Here is a 17,360-nt window from a genome sequence, read left to right on the forward strand (position 1 = left end):
CAATGGGGCACGGGATCAAGACATGACATAGTATTGAAAAATGAGGGGTGTTCGACTGGCAGCGTACGTTGGACACGAGTTGGGAAATAAGGGGCAGATATGTATGATAATAGACTTGGTATTTCCAGATCATTGCCCCTCAACTTTACATTCGTATCAATCAAGGGGTTCCGTCAGGTTCCAACTCAATGGTCCATTATCTGACAATTCTATCCCCAGTGTTCAAACTCGACAAAGATACATTTTGATGGGAATGAGAATAGAACAAACACCGATACTTGGCGAGTTGAGATCTGCCACGTAACGTGGGCGACTTGCGAGAAATCGAATTTCCGAGACGTGTTCATATGGGTCATGCGGTCCAGTCCTCTATCTGCAGTGCTGACTCGTTGGGTGGTCCCTGACGATCCTTCGACGGGGACCATAGCGTCATCATCGCGTTTGTCTTCATTTTCTTCATGACATCAAACAAATCAGGAAAACCGAACCCGCAGCGCACCTGGATTTACATGTTGAAATGCCAGCGGAGATTCCGGTTTCCAGAATGAAAACGATAGTGTACCAGCAGTGTCGTAACGGTTCGTGAAATAAACTCTCTCAGGGAGCGTCGACGGCCGCCGATCTGAGAAACAACTAGGCGATACGATTGTCAATACTGTAGCTCCCCGCACCTGAGCGAGCCCTCTCACTGGCCAACAATTGTCTTCGCGAGCGTGAATAGAACCTTACGACAAGTCGCTTCCAAACGGAGGTTGCTGCGGACTGGTAGTTTTGCAGATTGTGATGGTACCTTCAACAAATATACACCCGATGTATAGTATAATCAAACCTTGCTAGAATTAAACACAGGCCAACTCACCCGGTCACTGAAAGTTCAAAAGAATAGCAGGGCATCTCCGGTCGCGCGGGCTACCCTTCTGCTTCCCTGATCAGAAACAAAGTTCACGGAGACTTACCGTTTGAGCAATAGATCGTACCTGAAGGCAGGTGTAATTCCGAGTGCGTCTACATGACTCAGTCGAGCTCTGTCCCGGTAACCTATCACACCATTGTAAAACTGATCATTCAAATGCCAATTGCATTGTGACCGCACTCCGGTGACAGACAGGATTCCTCTACCGTCCAGGAGGGCATGCACGTTTGATGTTGAGCTCTGCATCTCATATTCAGCTGTAAGTCACAAGGTTGAACACGCATTCATGCCAGGAACAACCTTGGGTTCTTCAAGCAATTATGCACCGGCGCGGAACGCGCACCTAGTACGCGCCTTTTGTGTGTGATTGACTTGAGAACTCGAGTGAGAATACTTCGGGAATCGCTTGTCTATGTGGGCTGCATTATGTAAACGGCTATTATTATTCATTTAATGATTACTGGTAGTACAAATACATAACTTTATACGGTACTCATTGTGACACAAATATTGCAATCTGTTTCAAGGGCGAGTCACACTCTGTGAAGCGCAGGTGAATGATCCATCACAGTGCAGGCGACGAATTCACTCCAAGAGCAATAAAGGCCCGCTTGCAATATCAGTGTAGCCACTTGGTGCTTCATCAGAAGAAACGGGTGAGCCGATAAGCTGGCCAGCGACGTAGTGCACGAAGTAAATACGGCTTAGTCATCCATTTGAACTGGCACTGATTTGCCTACACTCATTGGTGGAGCTGGTTAATTATGACCCCACGAAGTCATCGCAAGGAACTCACCAATTTCCAGCCTGTGAATATGACCTAGATTCCAAGGAAGGTATCTTCGCCGCGAGCCTGGCATCTTCTAAACGGAGCTCATTATCATTATCTGTTCTGAGGGCGGCGTCGGTATTTGAATTGACTTCTCCTTCCTGGTCAGAACTACCTGCCGGAATCACAGACGCTCTCCCATCGGCACCTCTCAGAATGTAATGCGAACGCCTTGACCTGTCGACTGACCACCTGGCTTAGATCTTGAGTGGAGCACGACGCCCTGTGACATCTGACGTAAGTCATGCACCACTCTTTGGCTACAGATGGCTAGGATCGGGATCATAATCCTGTCAAATTCATCAGCATTGGAAGGAACGCGGGTGTGTAACAAAGAACACCATACGCTGGGGCGACAAGTGCTACGGGACTCTAAAATATGCGGTGAGGTCTTAGACTCTTTTGATCGGCCGGCCACATACATTCTGGTATCTAGTCCTTCATATCCAAATTTTCTTAGGTGATTATTATATACAGTTTGCGCACACTTACCAGCTGACTATACCCAAGACATCATAACAAACGTTGACCTATGTTGCAATGAGGATAATTTATGTTTCAATTGCAACCCTGTCTCACAACATAGAATGCAGTTGCTAACAGATGTTTTGATTCTTAGCAAGGAGTATTGTTTGAGTGATTTGGAAGCTCACCACATCGTATGAGCGCTTGGATTAACCCGAGAGAACCATTTTTGAACGTTCTGCGGTATGACCACAGACGCGACATGGTCATGCAGTAGATTAACGAGTCCACTACCAAACTGGCGAAATAGAAAAGCCACTGGCAAACTACATCAGGGTCGCGATAAAAATAACAGAAATAGCATAGCTCACAGCACGATCTGTAAGAAGAGATATACACAAGAGTGAGCACTGTCGCGGACATTGATACCCTCTACGACGTTTACCTGGTACCGGTCTCTGACACACAGAGGCCACAGTGGGCTCAACTGTGTAGCAGCGCGTGTCTCAGTTTTCGATCCACAAACTGCGGCTGAGTGACTTACAATTTGAGAAATCTTCGCCTTGTGAAACCGTTGCAACGATGGATACGAGACCTAGAACATACACCGCAACCACAGACCGCAAGATGCGCTGATTGCCTCCCCAGATAGCCCACGCACGCAAGACAACCAGGACTGCGATCTATCAATGGGAACCCTTTCCATCAACTGCGGCTGACATTACCGTGTGCAGTTTCCAGGGAAATCAATATATATACGCCAAGGAATACTGAATAAAACTCGCAACCCTAAGAAAAGAGCTCAGACCACCGAGAGTGCGCTGAGAATGGGACGTACACCAGTGACAGCTGCAACGATACCAGTTATCTGGATGCAAAGAATGGTTTGTCCCAAGAGTACAATATAGCGGTTTGCCAAATAAATGAACTTGACCAGTGTTCGGGGCGTATGCCAAATGTATTCGACCTATGTTAGTAGGAGACTCTAGCACGATACTTGTCCGATCTAACGCTGGGCTTACCTCGTCACTGAGGGTTAGAAAGTAGTCATACAACAGTAGCGAATACCCAGCTACTACGGCTGCCCTGGTGGATAATACCGTCCATTTTCTGTGGTTGATGGCAGGGTCCTCGGCTACTCACCGCTGCAGTGCTACATCATAAATGAATGCGAGAGCACTCTCGAAAGCGCCAGACATGATATGGAAGCCAGGAGATGCCCTCAAGGAAGGGGAGCGCCGTCGATTGGGTTGGTACCCGGGCTTTTCAACAAATCTGGCGGTTCTGTGACGTAAGCCCTCGTAAGCCCGGTCGTCGCTGTGTCGAGAAACTTCCCCCTCATGGAGAGTATGTCGTTGTCGGAGGTTTTACATATCCCTATCTGAGAGATTTCAAAGAACCCTCAAGGGGTTGCTCACCTAGATTCTTGCTATTTCCTGAGTCAGCTGCAAATGTATTGCATAGTGTTCATGATGCATTCCATTGCTGGCGAGACTTTCGCCACCGCCACCCGAGACCGACAAGTAGTGATGAACGTCGCTTCAAACTGCCTCCGATTATCGGTGCGGTATAGCGCCTGCCACCCAAGCATTAAGTTTATCGTAGAGTACTGCCTCGTCTAGTGACAGACTTGGGGAACGACCCTTCGACATCAATTCGACATTGCAAATTCTGAGCTTCGCATCATTCACGGTCAAACTAAACCGATGGGCCATAAGATCAATTTGTCAGGACGTGTTCGACCGGCGGCGCATCACGCGCCGTACAGACCGGGGAAAAAGAGGAAGATACCCACGGCCCACGTAAGCTGCCGCGGGATACGTCGGACAATGCACCTCCCTCGGCATCTTCCGCAACCGTGGGTAAGATCGGTCGCACTGCAATTTGTGTAGATCTTGGCTGATGGGTTAGCGTCCTCAAGCCCTCGCGTGCGGGTGAAACTCGAAGTAAGTACATGTTTTCGGACTTAGCACTCGCTGTAAATTTTCCGAGATAAGTACATGTTTTTTCTGGTAAATACATTCCAAATAAATTCTGATCATGCTACAGTAAGGAGAGATTCAAGAATCATATTATATTATTAATGGTCATAAGCAAGAGAACACACACTGCTCGTCACGCGGCCTGTGGAAGATATTTAGTATCCCCTAACTCCACATGGGGGTAGATCTCACCTCTTCACCAAGCACGGCGATCCTCTTTGATTGAGACCCCAATCTCGCACAGTTTTCCCTCTCACGAAATTCTTCTGCGATGGCCTTCTTTGCTTCGTACGCCTCCTGCACTCTGAGCATCGCGTTAACGTACTCTAGGTCTGCACGGAGCAGGGCCAAAGAGCAGACTTCGTCAGAAGATGTGGCGTAGGTATCGTTACCATCTCCTGGAGAAGCGGGTCTAGAAGGAATACTTCTCGGCTGGAACGAACCCAACTGAGCACCGCCTCCCACCGCGCCCAGCGAGAGACGGGCTACGAGGGTCTCAACTTCGCTGGCAGAGACGCTCTCGGTCTCATAATCCAACGGAGAGGGTGAAGGAGGCGGAGGTGGAGGTGGAGACAGTTTTGCGAACCGCAACTGCTCCCAAAACTTGTTGGCATTATTCATGTGGGGAGCAATATTGTCGCCGAAATTCATCCTAGCGCTGTGCGCCATGGCAAAAGTGCAAGGGGGATCAGTCGTAGGCGCACTGAATGGATCTGGGAAGTCCCATTGAAACTCTTCAGCTTGGGGGATGAAATACTCCGATCCGGGAAAAGGGCAGGCCAGGCTGGCTTCAGAAGCCACCGACCTGCGGAACGAAGGTATGAAGCTGAATCGCGTCGGTGAGGGATTGAAGGATTGCCCTGTGACCGAAATGACGTGAAAATGAGACGGATGTATCACCCGGGACTGGTGGCGCAATGGGGAAATGCGCCCGATTACCAGCTAATGTGTCGTTCTCGATTGCATAACTGACGGGGGGGAGGGGGAGTGGTGCAGGGGCCGTAGGGACATCCGTACTGGTTCGTCCCCGCTCGGTTAGATCTTGTTCGTCTATGTCTGAGTCGTCCTCGTAATCATAACCATAGTGTTCCTCACTAGTTGCAGTGGAGGGATACTGGTGCTCCAGACTACCTATGGAACCGGCGCCCGAGCAGAGAACGGCGGGTTGATGGTATGAGTGTATGTCGTCGGTGCATCCTTGTTTCTTCCCTCCATAACCATAGGTTGCCATTATCCTGTCGAGTCCCATCATAGTGACACCAACGTCTTTGAGTGTGCGAACAGGTATGTCGTTGCTTGGTTGGTGGCTCCGCGTGCGCTTGACGCCGATTGCCGCCATGAGGCAGTCCAAAGGTCGTCTAGGTCGGCAAGGGTCTGAGACACTGTGTTGATTAAGGGTTATGTACGGTGTGCGAAAAGGGGTCTTACCAAAAGCACTCACATCCATGTTCGGCCCGTTAGATTTGCGTGTGATTGTGCATTACGCTAAGGTCAGAAAGTTAGAAGTGAACTAGCGTTCGTGTCGTGTCTACCGGTGCTGGAGTAAACGGCATACATGTAAAATTTTAGATTAATAAGTGATGAGGCTAGCTCGAGGAGGAAATTGTTTTTGAGTTTCATGTCGATGCTGTGCGCCATCGGCTGGACCGGAGGAGAAAACGTGGCTTCGTCAAGAAGTTGCTGTCGTATTGCCCAGGAGTCAAAGACCTAACCGTGGACGGACTATTGGGGCCGCTGCATCAGTAAAGCTAAGCGTTCAAAAACCTGGGTTTGATCTCGTGTTCCACAGGCTCGACCAGCGGCGGCCAGGTACAAGAGGGCTTGCACGTCTGGGTTAATTATTCAATGACATGTTCTGCATCTCATATTCAGCCGGAGGTGACAATGCCGGACACACATCCATCCACACGCTTGCGAGTCGCGGGAAACGTTCACGTATTGGTGTGCACAAGGTAATTCTTGTGACGCCACCGATAAGTAGGAGCGTTCGTCCCCGCATGAAATTCTCCATCTCTTTCATCGTACTGTACTACTAGTATGCAGTAGAACCTGTGCAGCCAAATGATTGCAACCTCCCGCCATATTAACAGTTACAGTAATTATTGAATATACAGATAGCTATACGCTAGTACTAGTACTTATAATCGCATCATAGTATTCTGGTCCAACGGTGAGTGACATTGGATGTGAAGCACACGTCAGTGCAGGCAACGACACATTCCGAGGAAGACGGAAGAACACTTGCGCCACCGTGCAGGGACTTGGCGTCTCGTCATGGGTGACATCCAATAAGCCACCACGTCCACTAGGATACGTGGATATGGCTTTAAAGCCGAACCCGGGCAAAGTCGGTGGAAAATTAAGGAATATCAAGCTACCCCACTAGTAGTGATGGCTGCACAGCGACGTGGGGAAAGAAACAAAGATGATTCAGTCACCCAGCTGAACCGAGTTTGTGTGCCAGGACTCACTTGATGCAAGCTGATTGATTGCAGTGTCGTGCAGTCGTCCCGACGAACGCACTGACCAGCGAATTTGACCTAGATCGGAGGGGACAATTTCTTCACAAAAAGCCCAGCATCGTCACCTATCCGGATCTCACCATTATCATCTATTTCGATGTCGAATTCGTCGATACTTGAACTTGTTTCACTTGCTAGCTCAGAATTGCCCTCCAGAACCATGGATCCTGGCACCGCTTCATCGGCACACTTAGGCCAGGATTGGAACTCCCCGAGTTGCTGGTTGATCACTTGGCTCAACTCTTGAGGAGACCACGACCTCGGTGCTAACTGACGGAAGTCATGCACCACTCTTTGGCTGGAAATGGCTAGGACCGGAGTCATAATTCTGTTAAATTGATCAATGTTAAAGGGAAAGCGATAACAGGGAACGCCATACGCTGGGATGGCAGATGCTGTGGGACTCTAAAAATGTATGGTGAGATTCTGAAGACCTTTTCAATCGGGTGACCACATACATTCTGGTATCTAGTCCTTCATATCCAAATTTACTCGGATGAGTATTCTTAGGTACGGACCGCGCAGACTCACCAGCTGACTATGCCTAGGATATCGAAACAAACGTTGACCTACGTTCCAATGAGGATAATTCACTTTTCAATTGCAACCTATCTCACAGCATAGAATGCGGTTGCTAACGGAATATTTTAGTCCTTAGCAAGGAGCATTGTTTCAGCAATCGGGAAGCTCACCACCTCGCATGAGCGCTTGGATTAACTTGAGGGAGCCATTGTTTAAAGTTCTACGGTACGACCACAGACCCGACATAGTCAAACAGAACATCAGCGAGTCCACCACCAAACTGGCAAAATAGAAAAGCCACTGGTAAACCATATCAGGGTCATGGTAAGCATAGTAGATATGTTATAACTCACAGCACGATCTGTAAGAGACACGAGAATTAGCACTGTGGCGGACATCGACATCCTTTACGACGTTTACCTGGTACGGGTCTATAACACATTAAGGTCACAGTAGGTTCGACTGTGCAACGGACTGTCTCAGTTTCCGATCCGCAAACTACGATCGAGTAACTTACAGTTTGAGAAATCTTCGCCTTTTGAAACCGCTGCGACGATGGATGCGAGACTTGCAACATATGCTGCCACCACAGACCGTAAGATGCGCCGATCACCACCCCAGATAGCCCATGCACGCAAGACAACTAAGACTGTAGACGATCGATAGAAACCCTTCCCATCAACTGCAGTGGACATACCATGTGAAGTTTCGAGAGAAATCACAATATATACCCCGAGGAATATGGCATAAAACTCGCAGCCCTGTGGAAAGAGTTCAGACCACCCAGGTTGCGTGGGTGCACTTGGACGTACGCCAGTGATGGCCGCCACGAAACCTGTTGCCTGGATGCAAATGAGAGTGTATCCGAAAAGTACAACATAGCGGTTCGCCAAATGAACAAGCTTGACCGGTGTCCACGGCGTATTCCATATGTATTCCACCTACGTCGAGACTATAGCACAACATTCGTCCGGTCCAAGGCCATGCTCACCTCATCACCGAGGGTAAGGAAATAGTCATACACCAGCAGCGTATATCCAGCTACTACGGCAGCCCTGATGGAAAATACCGTCTATCTTTCTGTGGTTGGAGGCAGGGCTCTCGGTACTCACCTCTGCACCCATACCTCATACATGAACTCAGGAGTGATCTCGAAAGGGCTAGACATGAAGGTGGAGGCCCAAACTCCTCAACGAAAGGGAGCGCCATCGGTCGATGCACTCTCGTTTTTCAATAAATACTTAACGCCTATCGAGACCGGGTAACTGTGCGTCGCAAAACAAAGTTCGGTCATTCTGCCTCTCATGGAAGGTGCCGGAGGTTTTATCCCGGTCTGAATGGATCCGTCAGATTTAGCAGCATTTAGTACGTCGCCACTACGTACCTTGTACAGTCGACCCTTAGACTCCACATCCGGGGTTTCGCGTCATTCAAAGTGCCACGACATCGAAAGGAGAGATGCATATTCACGGTAAAAATCAGTACATATATCCATGGATGGCCTTTTCCCTACGAGGTTAGACATATTAGGAGCGACACCCGCCGGGTCTCTGCCTTCACTATGTGTCTTTTTCGACAGTTACTCTGATCGAGATGACGGCGACCGCGGGGGTCGGCTACATCAGAGAAACGGGGAATGACAGAGTCGCGGTCACGACCAGTCAGTGACAGGTTTAAACAGGTTTAAACCATTTTTTCGCTTCCTGATGTATTCCTGCTGTGACATACCTTCTGAACTTGAACCTTCAGAGACAAGCTGGGGCTGTGTACATGATTCATCTGGCAACTCGAGTGTATTTGTCAAATTTGGCACCATGTGCTCCTGCGGGCCTATATAGGATAGTTTACCTACGGAACTATGTATATACTGAGTACTAGGTAACGTTTTATCTTACATCAGTCGTTAGTAAGGCTGGTGTCGCAGACCCTGACATTTCCGCCGAACCCTGAGGTGGAAACAGTAATGCGAATTCGTGTATTTACTACATAGTCGGAAGAAGAGTACGCTATGTACAACTGAAACAACGCTCCCGTAGATCGGAAGAATGATATGATATGGCTGATCGTACAACACCTCGTCCTATAGCAGCGCGTTAATGTTAACCATTCAAGCTTCACTTCCCGATTCCATTGCTCTCCTGGATCGCTTTGATCATCGCCGTCCCAAGCTTGTTCGCCTCCTCAAATCTAGACTCGAAGAATGCGGCTGTCGATTCGAAGCGTTCACGGTACAAATCGAAGTTGCCGAAAGCGACACACTGACTCCAACCACGAGCTGCGACAACAAACTCCAAATCGTCGGACCGATATGTCACGTCGTGTACAGCGACGTCAAGTGCCGCGTCTAAGCGTGCAGTAGAGCGGAAGAGATATTCGGCGACGCCAATCCACATACGGAACACTGGCGTCGCTGCGAGTTGCAAGTGGTCAAAAGGCTGGATGGACAGACGCGCCCAGCAGTCCACCATGGCAAGTAGCGACAGATGGGAGTTCAATGTGTTTTTCCCTGTTGGAGAGGGCGACGATGGCTTTTGGATAGAGAATTGGTCCAGTATATCCTCCGTCAGAAAGATAGGGGTTGAACAGCCATCTTCATCAGGCCGTACGCCAAAGACTTTTTGGCGTGCGGCGTAGATGCGCTTGCGCAATCCCTCGGCATCTCCCGCAATCATGAGTTTGTAAAGATCGGTTGCACTAGAAGCATACGTGTCAATCTGGATCTTGGCCGATGGATTCAGGATTGCAAGGCCAGCATAGACATGCCACTTGTTAGCATAGATGCGGAGCACGATATTGACTTTGACTGTTTCGATACCGCCAACGTATTGGCCGTGTTCCCAAGGGTAGTAACGTTGGGATGCCCATGCACTGCCCATCCTGGAGATCACGTGAGTAAAGACCAATGAGGATACGAGAGTCATACGTGAGGAAAGCAGCATGTGTTACAGCTTGAACATTGGCCGTGATGAGGTCGTGCTCTTCGTATGTAAGATAAACATATCTGGAGCGGAAACCACGGAATAGGTTTTCCACAAATTTCATGCAGTCGTCGGACGCACGAACTTTGATGAGAACCTGTATACGTCATTTGCAAGAAGTCTACCAGAGAAAAGAGATCGCGACGCACGAGGGGCTGGCCAACGGGCGAGACTGTGGGCCCATGCAACGAGTGCATCGAGACGATATTGATGTCAGGTGGGAGATACTTTTCGAAGGCATCTTTTTCAGGGGTCTTTACGGATGTCTGGCCGGACACGGTAGCGCCCACTTTGGTTGCTAGGTGCGGGGTTCCAATGATACACCATTCCCAAGGGAAGAACGGGCGAACACATCACGAGCAGTGTCCAATACGGGTCATGGGATGAGTCTCTGGCGACTCTCGATAGAGGTTGACTTTGACTCACAAGGTCCATACTGGGCGACGACTTTATGGATGATGTCGGCTTCCACAAGATACATGATAAAATCTGAAATTCTGGACACGCCGTGACCATCACGATGGACAGCGATGCTTGGTTCATCTAGCAAGACACGTCTTCGTGTGAATAAACGTGGTGATCGGATAAGTTTACACTCGCAGGGCTACCTTTGTAAGTAAGCTTGAGTGACTCATATTTCTCTGGAATATCGCAGACATTTATTCTGCCATGAGGTCGTGATCAGTGAATATGAATTGGGAGAAAGCCGCGGATCTACTTTTTCCAACCAGCTTCTGCGAGGTGTTTGGCGTACATGGTACCCATGGCACCCATGCCGATCAGGCCTATCGACGGCTGCTCATCGATGGGATCGCTTGGCTTAACGTCGGCGCGAAGCATGGCTACAGTGAGAATGATGATAGTGACAGTGATACGGGGACAAGCCAACACAAGGATGAAGCGGTAATAAATACAGCTACAGCTGAAACGGATAGCGGAGGTTGTTCGGTATCGTGTTCATGGATCCATCCCTCAAAGACCGCGACAAGCCACCAGAACCGGACCCACTAACGCCGGGCGAGTTCTAGGCAACCTTGAGGCGGTAGTTGATTATCGATTAGTAATCAACACGATGCATTGCACGGTGATCGACAACAACTTGCCAGCAGTAGTGTAATTTGCTCGTTCTTTAACAACCGAAACACACTCCTTACCGTTTCAACTCCGTGGAGCGTCAGAGCGCCCATCTTTCCAAACTGATCTAATCTAGCTGATCTAGCTAACTGAGGAACCGCGGTTTGACAGGTGTGACGTGCTCAGTTGCTGACTAGCCAGGCTGCTATCTCCGTAAGTCGCTTGTCACATGCTTTTTCATATCTTGATTCCTGGGTAATAGAGTCATTCTCGTCGTCGTCTCCCCCTCCATAGCCTCCCGGTTGCCTTCACTTGTACTAACTTGACAGTTTCACCCACGCCGTCAGAGGCCGGCCAGGCTGCCGAACCGCCTTTTCTCTTTCTCCGACATCACTTCATTCCACTCTCTACTAAAGGCATATGCGGAGGTGAGGCCTCGGTCTGCTCTTGTGTAACGTGGAATACCAAACTTCATGTTTTTCGTCTAGCATACTCTGAACTCAAAGAGATCGCCTTTCTCACACTCTTTCTCGCAAGACACTCATTTTTGACCACTTTCCTTCAAGCAAAGCACTCTCCCTGTGATCTCGTTCAGCGGCAGCGCATTGGCCTTGCTCGCTTCGTCGTTGATTCTATAAACAACGCCACTTCGTGGGTTGCCAGGTCATCGGCACCCTTCCGGAATCCTTTTTTGGACCCCCTTGGCTGCACACCCATTTGTCAGTTTATTCATATCCCAGCGCTCCATAGATACTCAAAAGTGTCCGGGAGCTGGTTGTTGCTCTGCCCTCCCAACCTCGGCTCGAAGAACATGTGAGTTCCCATCGTATATAGGGTCTTCGCCGATCTTCTGATAACCTCAGTCGTAATAGGCTATTGCTACCAAACTATATCTAAAAGACTGTTCATCTCAGATCCTTGTTTGGCCTAACAAACTCGTCCGTGCTATCTCCACTGCCGCCCCGTTAAACTCTCACCATATTCCCCAGGTTACCATGTTTTCAACGCGTTATACAGGCAGGCGGAAGCGCAGCCCGACACGTTCCGCACATGATCCTTCTCTGGTGGAGGGTCGTGCCCGCAATTCCACATCGTCACCTTCCACACAACCTTATATTCGGCGAGAGCACAATGTATCTTTTCTTTCCTTGCACATGACGGTCTCGAATCTCGGCAGCATCCCTTATACGACTCATGTCCCACAAGCACCGACCTGTTCCACACCGTCGGGCCCACTGGCGTCCATTTCTTCAAGCATTGGTAACAGATTTTCTCCCCACCCATCTTCTGCCCCGGTGTCACCTTTGGTAGACGGGCGGTGTCAGGTTGAGAACCTAACTTCCGGCTTCGGCTCAGGTGGTTCAAACCCGCTCAGATCTTCACAGACCTCTCCCACAACCCCACGCTTTCGGTCAACGACGGAGTCTGATATCCAATTCCCTCAATACACGCCTCGTAAGAACAAGCAGAGTCACTTGCGACCGTCTACCGCTCCACATCTGTCCCCTCATCCGTTTAGTACTGGAACCATCCCAGATGTGCAGATGCAAGGGAAGGGCTTTGATATTCCTCACAGGCTCACGATGGGCATCAAAAATCTCTTGTCTAAGCCTGCACAACCTTCGCCATCTCGCCATTCACTCTTTTCGTCGCCTTCGGATTCGGATGTACCATTACCACTGCAAGGTGTGCCGCGAAAGTCGCGCCCACCAGATCTAGATGTCGCTGCGTGTCCCTCCAGCTCTCCTCAGGCAAGCACTTTATCAGAGGCCTATTACCGACACACTGGGGACGCTGGGAAAGGATCGGGCTCTTTGTCGTCGCCCTCGCCTCTCACGGACCATCACAGTTATGATTCTCCGGGACGCCAGGTATCTCTTCTTTCGCGAGGGCATGATGAAAAGCCTCGTAATGTTTTGAGACGCCGGCCAAGCTCAGCCAAGTCTCTGAAGGAAAGGCGCGACAAGGCAACCCTGCAAGTGGATAAGAGCTCCCCTGTGCTTGACATATCAGATGCCCCGCCTCTCCCATTATCCAAATTGGAAAGCAGGCACGGTGTCAGCAATGGAGTACAGACGCCTACCAGGCTGATTTCCAGGACTCACACGTTGGACGAAGTTTTCATAGGCAACGGGGGCACGCACAGGCCTTCGCTTGATACTCGGAGCGGACCACAGGTTCACGCCGATGGACAGCGTGTTGACGGCGGCTCGACTTTTTCAACCATACGGGGCGACGCCCCTCCACCTTCTCCAATACCATATTACACTGTCTTTGGCACTTCTTCTGAACGCCGTGTTGCCGCAGGCGGACCTGAGGATCGCTGGATAGGTCTTGAAGGTCAAATACCCGCAGGGCAACGTACACGCACCACACAGACCGGTGGACATGCCCGTAGTTTGAGCCGGAAAGTGTCTGCGCAGTGGAAGAAGGTGACTGGAGGCATCATTACCTCGGATCAGTCTCCATCAAATGCTAGCCTTAAAGCGGGACATTTGAAAGGCAGTCCCAGTTTGCAGGAATGGTCCCCGGAACGGTCAAGGGAGCGCAGTCGATGTACCGGGAGGTCGATGGACGGCATGGTCATGCTTAGCGGTCGAAACGACATATTGACTGGTCCTACCACCGGACGCGGGCGGTCCCAAACCGATCCAAGCGCTGAAAATACAGATACTAAAGTTTCTGGTGAAAGTGGGAGACTATGGGGGCTGATGAAACGTATAAGCACTGGTGGTTTGCGTGAGCGGTTTCAAGCTGATAAGGATACGGCGGTACCGCCTGTTCCCACAATTCCCAAGAATCTCGTAGGACGCATCAACCATTACGGACGGCCTAACCCGGACACCGACGCGGATGCGGACAATGCTAGTACCCCACCACAGCCACGTCGGCGCAGGTGTACTTCTCCCGAGAAACGGCCACAAGCTTATCCTAGCGGCACCACTGTGTCTTCGTCACCCAACTCTGACGTCGCATCTAACCAGTTCTTCCAAAGACCGCAGTCTGCACAGTCTTCCGCTTCTTCTTTTAGCGAGCTCAAAACTCCAGCTATTCCCGAACTCGATCGACATATCATACCTCCGTTAGAGCAGCTCCGGTTAGGTGAGGACTACCCGAGGCCCGATACTACATCACCGCGGTCGACTCACTGTTGCTCATCATCCATCTCTCCTTGCCCTTTGAGCGACATTGACACCGATAAACCATTGCAATCGGCTTCCCCTGGAGGCAGTCATGGTGATGCGTCGAATCAAGCCCTCCTAGCTGACGGAGGGGTAGCTCTCTCACCCCCACCACTGCGTTCTCGGGGTAGACTTCGTACATCTACCAGTCCGAGATCCTCGCAGCCTGGCAGGGAGGGAGATGCCGTGGTTTCGAGTTCTGCGCGAGTTTCAAGTGTGGGACGTCCATCGCTTGATCAACCTCTTGTCCGTGCTCAGTTGACCTTCCGTGAACTCGGCGCGCCTCGAAAACCCCCTCTTACCGAGGAAGAGAAAGCCGATATTTGGGATAATCTGCTTGCCCGTAGCGAGCAGGCGGGCGGTACACTTCACATCGGTGTCGGTGAGCTCATGTCCGACAACCTACGGCATTCTTCGTGTTCAGAGTCATGAAATTTTTGGCCGTGTGGGAGAAAACCCAACACGCACACGACATACACGAATCCCATACCTTGTAATTCCCGACCTTCCACGATTGCCGGTCTACGACTCGAACAACCTGCCGAATGCCATGCATCATAGTAATTCACCGACTATACATTAGTGTTGGGTCTAATGTGGATTTTTTTTTTTCTTTTTCATTTTTACTTCAATTTCCCAAGTTGTTTATGCCTTTGTCGTGTTGAAACGCACTTGCTACTGTAAAAAATGTAAACTCGCTCAATCGAATACAATGCTTTGTTAGTGCTTCACTTTGAGTCCGAATGTATTGTTTGAGGTTGTTGACGCGCCTGTCGCCGTGGTACTTCTATGGCTAAGTACTTGGGGCTGAAGTTGCCCTGAACTTGCTCACATCATTTCACTCAGTGCAGTATCAGCGGGACGGTCTCGGCTGATTGCATTGGTTGTACCTGGTACTCAGCATTATGGGTTCTGTCCTGAGCCACGCCACCATCGACACTGCTGTCGTGGTCATTGTCACTGTGGCATGTACTACGCTAGCGTACACATTCGCCTTGCGTTTCACCCCAGCCGGTTCTGGTACGCAGCTCGCCGACGCCAACTCTTCACAGCAACCATCGATAGCGGGGACCAATTCCAAGAGGAAGAAACGAGGTACCAAGAGTCAGACGGATGCTGGCGCTGCGGAGGACATACAGTCGGACCCAAAGTCATCCCGTGCAGGGGAACGGCGGGTCGTCTCCAAGGCACAGCCCTCTAAGCCAGATCCGGCCGCTACTCCGTCTCCGAAGGTCGTTCCCGGTGATTTTGAGACACAAATTGAGACTAGTGCGAGTGCTGGCAATGCAGCAGCACACAGCTCTCAGGAACCAGATGTCGCAAAGGCCAAAAGGGGGAAAAAGAAGAAGCTCAAGGCGAATCTTGTACATCCTGACTCGGGAGCCCCTATAGAGGATCACTCTACCAAAGGCATTTCTCGTGAGCAACTGATGTTGCGGGAGTCTGATGGACGGTCGAGCTCGGCAGTTTCTACGGTCAAATCTGAGGACACCGAGCCCAATCACCAACAACAGCGAGAACGATTACTAAACCCGGAGACCTCGCTGAAACGCGAGCCGCAGCTGCAGTCGTCGTCCTCCTTTGACACGGATGGTTCATGGACCCGTGTGGGATCACATAGCCCCAAGGAATCTGATGGCAAAGCGGGCGTGAGCGTGGCTGTATCGACTGACTTCACGAGTAGTGATGTTGGGGCCTCCGCTGCTGGCGAGTCATTTGTAGCGGAAATTATGGATGAAGATATTGGTGACCCCACTGATGGGAATGTGGCAGAAACTCGTCGCACGCTCGCCGAAAAACTTATTCCCAAACCTCGCCGAACAGGTGTAGAAGAGTGAGTCAAAAACCACCGCGCTGTCCGCATGTCTGGCAACCCATTATTTGTACGATGGATGTGCTAACACGCCTCCGTATAGCATGTTGCAGAAACCTGATGTGCCTGCTCTAGCTAGAGTTATGCGCGTGGTGCCTCGGGCCGATGGACTACAGGTGCAAGGATCTACCTGGGAAAACTTTGAGGACGATGCAACACCACGTACCACTGTTAACGATACTGACGGAGAAGACGACGGTGGATGGGACATCGTTAAGGGAAAGAGTTCTAGTAATTTTTTTTTCTGCCACACCTTCACTGTTCCTCACGCCTCGGAATCAGGAAACCTGGGGACAACGTTGATTCCGCAGCAAACCACACCCCTTTTACCTCAACTGAGCCCAGATCGTGCTATGACCAAGAAGCAGAGACAGAATGCAAAGAAGAGGGAAGTTGTTAGAGCCGCGAAGGCAGAGGCGGAGGCAACTCGACTAGAGGGTTTGGCCAAGCACAAACGCCAATTGGAGCGTCAACGGATCATCGAGCAATCCAGATCGGGTGGTGGTAAACGTCCAAGCGGAGGAATGCAAGCCATCGTAGACGATAAAGGTAAATTAGTATGGGAATGAGGTCACTCTTCTCTGTAGTGCATGGTATCCACTTTCTTGGGCTATCGATGTTACAGTAATAAGTATCATGCAACCACTCAATTCATTTAATCTGTCACGAAGTATCTGTATACGCAATGGCGACGGAAACGTTGCAGAAACGTGGAAAGAAGAATTCGCATCGGTATGCGGTAGCAAAGGTATTAACATCCACCGCATGGTGTGGAGAGTCCGGGTCGGATAATAGTACTTCGGGTGACATCTTGGGACTTGGGATGTCGTCATTAGTGACAGAATGCCCTCGGAGAATGTGTCCAGTGCGTACTCTTGTTCTAATGCCCGGTGCTCTGGGTTCTAGAATTTCTATTTTTTCCAGTATTCTGGGTTATAATGGAACTCTTCATCGAGACTTGGCGGCCATCGACACAATTCCTCCGGTCATACGAGGTATTATTCCCACATAGGTATTATA

General features: G+C 50.2%; 6 protein-coding genes across 6 annotated transcripts; 2 read left to right on the plus strand and 4 right to left on the minus strand.

Moving 5' to 3' along the window:
• Positions 1 to 2,457: 2,457 nt before the first annotated feature.
• On the minus strand, positions 2,458 to 3,638 carry F5J12DRAFT_821812 (uncharacterized protein). The gene is made up of 7 exons (XM_051745329.1): positions 3,351 to 3,638; positions 3,230 to 3,293; positions 3,046 to 3,174; positions 2,752 to 2,996; positions 2,653 to 2,694; positions 2,579 to 2,586; positions 2,458 to 2,525 (listed from the first exon to the last, which is right to left on the minus strand). The coding sequence occupies exons 1-4, from the start codon at positions 3,404 to 3,406 to the stop codon at positions 2,913 to 2,915; spliced, it is 333 nt and encodes a 110-aa protein (XP_051601420.1). The 5' UTR covers positions 3,407 to 3,638; the 3' UTR covers positions 2,458 to 2,525; positions 2,579 to 2,586; positions 2,653 to 2,694; positions 2,752 to 2,912.
• A 475-nt stretch (positions 3,639 to 4,113) lies between these two features.
• F5J12DRAFT_821815 (uncharacterized protein) lies at positions 4,114 to 5,531 on the minus strand (the record flags this gene model as incomplete). The annotated part of the gene is made up of 2 exons (XM_051745330.1): positions 4,114 to 5,049; positions 5,090 to 5,531. The coding sequence occupies 2 exons, from the start codon at positions 5,526 to 5,528 to the stop codon at positions 4,355 to 4,357; spliced, it is 1,134 nt and encodes a 377-aa protein (XP_051601421.1). The 3' UTR covers positions 4,114 to 4,354.
• Positions 5,532 to 6,469: 938 nt separating this feature from the next.
• On the minus strand, positions 6,470 to 8,668 carry F5J12DRAFT_566590 (uncharacterized protein). Its single transcript, XM_051740089.1, has 14 exons — positions 8,618 to 8,668; positions 8,346 to 8,566; positions 8,225 to 8,288; positions 8,046 to 8,174; positions 7,931 to 7,994; positions 7,751 to 7,882; positions 7,654 to 7,695; positions 7,587 to 7,594; positions 7,404 to 7,533; positions 7,329 to 7,345; positions 7,243 to 7,280; positions 7,170 to 7,185; positions 7,091 to 7,116; positions 6,470 to 7,039 (listed from the first exon to the last, which is right to left on the minus strand). The coding sequence occupies exons 2-14, from the start codon at positions 8,399 to 8,401 to the stop codon at positions 6,730 to 6,732; spliced, it is 1,032 nt and encodes a 343-aa protein (XP_051601422.1). The 5' UTR covers positions 8,402 to 8,566; positions 8,618 to 8,668; the 3' UTR covers positions 6,470 to 6,729.
• Positions 8,669 to 9,085: 417 nt separating this feature from the next.
• On the minus strand, positions 9,086 to 11,299 carry F5J12DRAFT_821827 (uncharacterized protein). Its single transcript, XM_051745331.1, has 6 exons — positions 10,930 to 11,299; positions 10,820 to 10,875; positions 10,638 to 10,754; positions 10,361 to 10,509; positions 10,157 to 10,308; positions 9,086 to 10,110 (listed from the first exon to the last, which is right to left on the minus strand). Exons 1-6 carry the CDS (start codon positions 11,049 to 11,051, stop codon positions 9,348 to 9,350), a joined length of 1,359 nt encoding a protein of 452 aa, XP_051601423.1. The 5' UTR covers positions 11,052 to 11,299; the 3' UTR covers positions 9,086 to 9,347.
• A 935-nt stretch (positions 11,300 to 12,234) lies between these two features.
• Positions 12,235 to 15,198, plus strand: F5J12DRAFT_566582 (uncharacterized protein). Its single transcript, XM_051740088.1, has one exon. The coding sequence runs from the start codon at positions 12,281 to 12,283 to the stop codon at positions 14,897 to 14,899; it is 2,619 nt and encodes an 872-aa protein (XP_051601424.1). The 5' UTR covers positions 12,235 to 12,280; the 3' UTR covers positions 14,900 to 15,198.
• Positions 15,199 to 15,230: 32 nt separating this feature from the next.
• F5J12DRAFT_821833 (uncharacterized protein) lies at positions 15,231 to 17,253 on the plus strand. The gene is made up of 3 exons (XM_051745332.1): positions 15,231 to 16,301; positions 16,384 to 17,157; positions 17,214 to 17,253. Exons 1-2 carry the CDS (start codon positions 15,373 to 15,375, stop codon positions 16,907 to 16,909), a joined length of 1,455 nt encoding a protein of 484 aa, XP_051601425.1. The 5' UTR covers positions 15,231 to 15,372; the 3' UTR covers positions 16,910 to 17,157; positions 17,214 to 17,253.
• Positions 17,254 to 17,360: the final 107 nt, after the last annotated feature.

This window comes from Pisolithus orientalis, assembly GCF_024613125.1.
Source record: "Pisolithus orientalis strain OTSU chromosome Unknown F5J12scaffold_9, whole genome shotgun sequence".
NCBI classification, from domain to species: Eukaryota; Fungi; Basidiomycota; class Agaricomycetes; order Boletales; family Pisolithaceae; genus Pisolithus; species Pisolithus orientalis.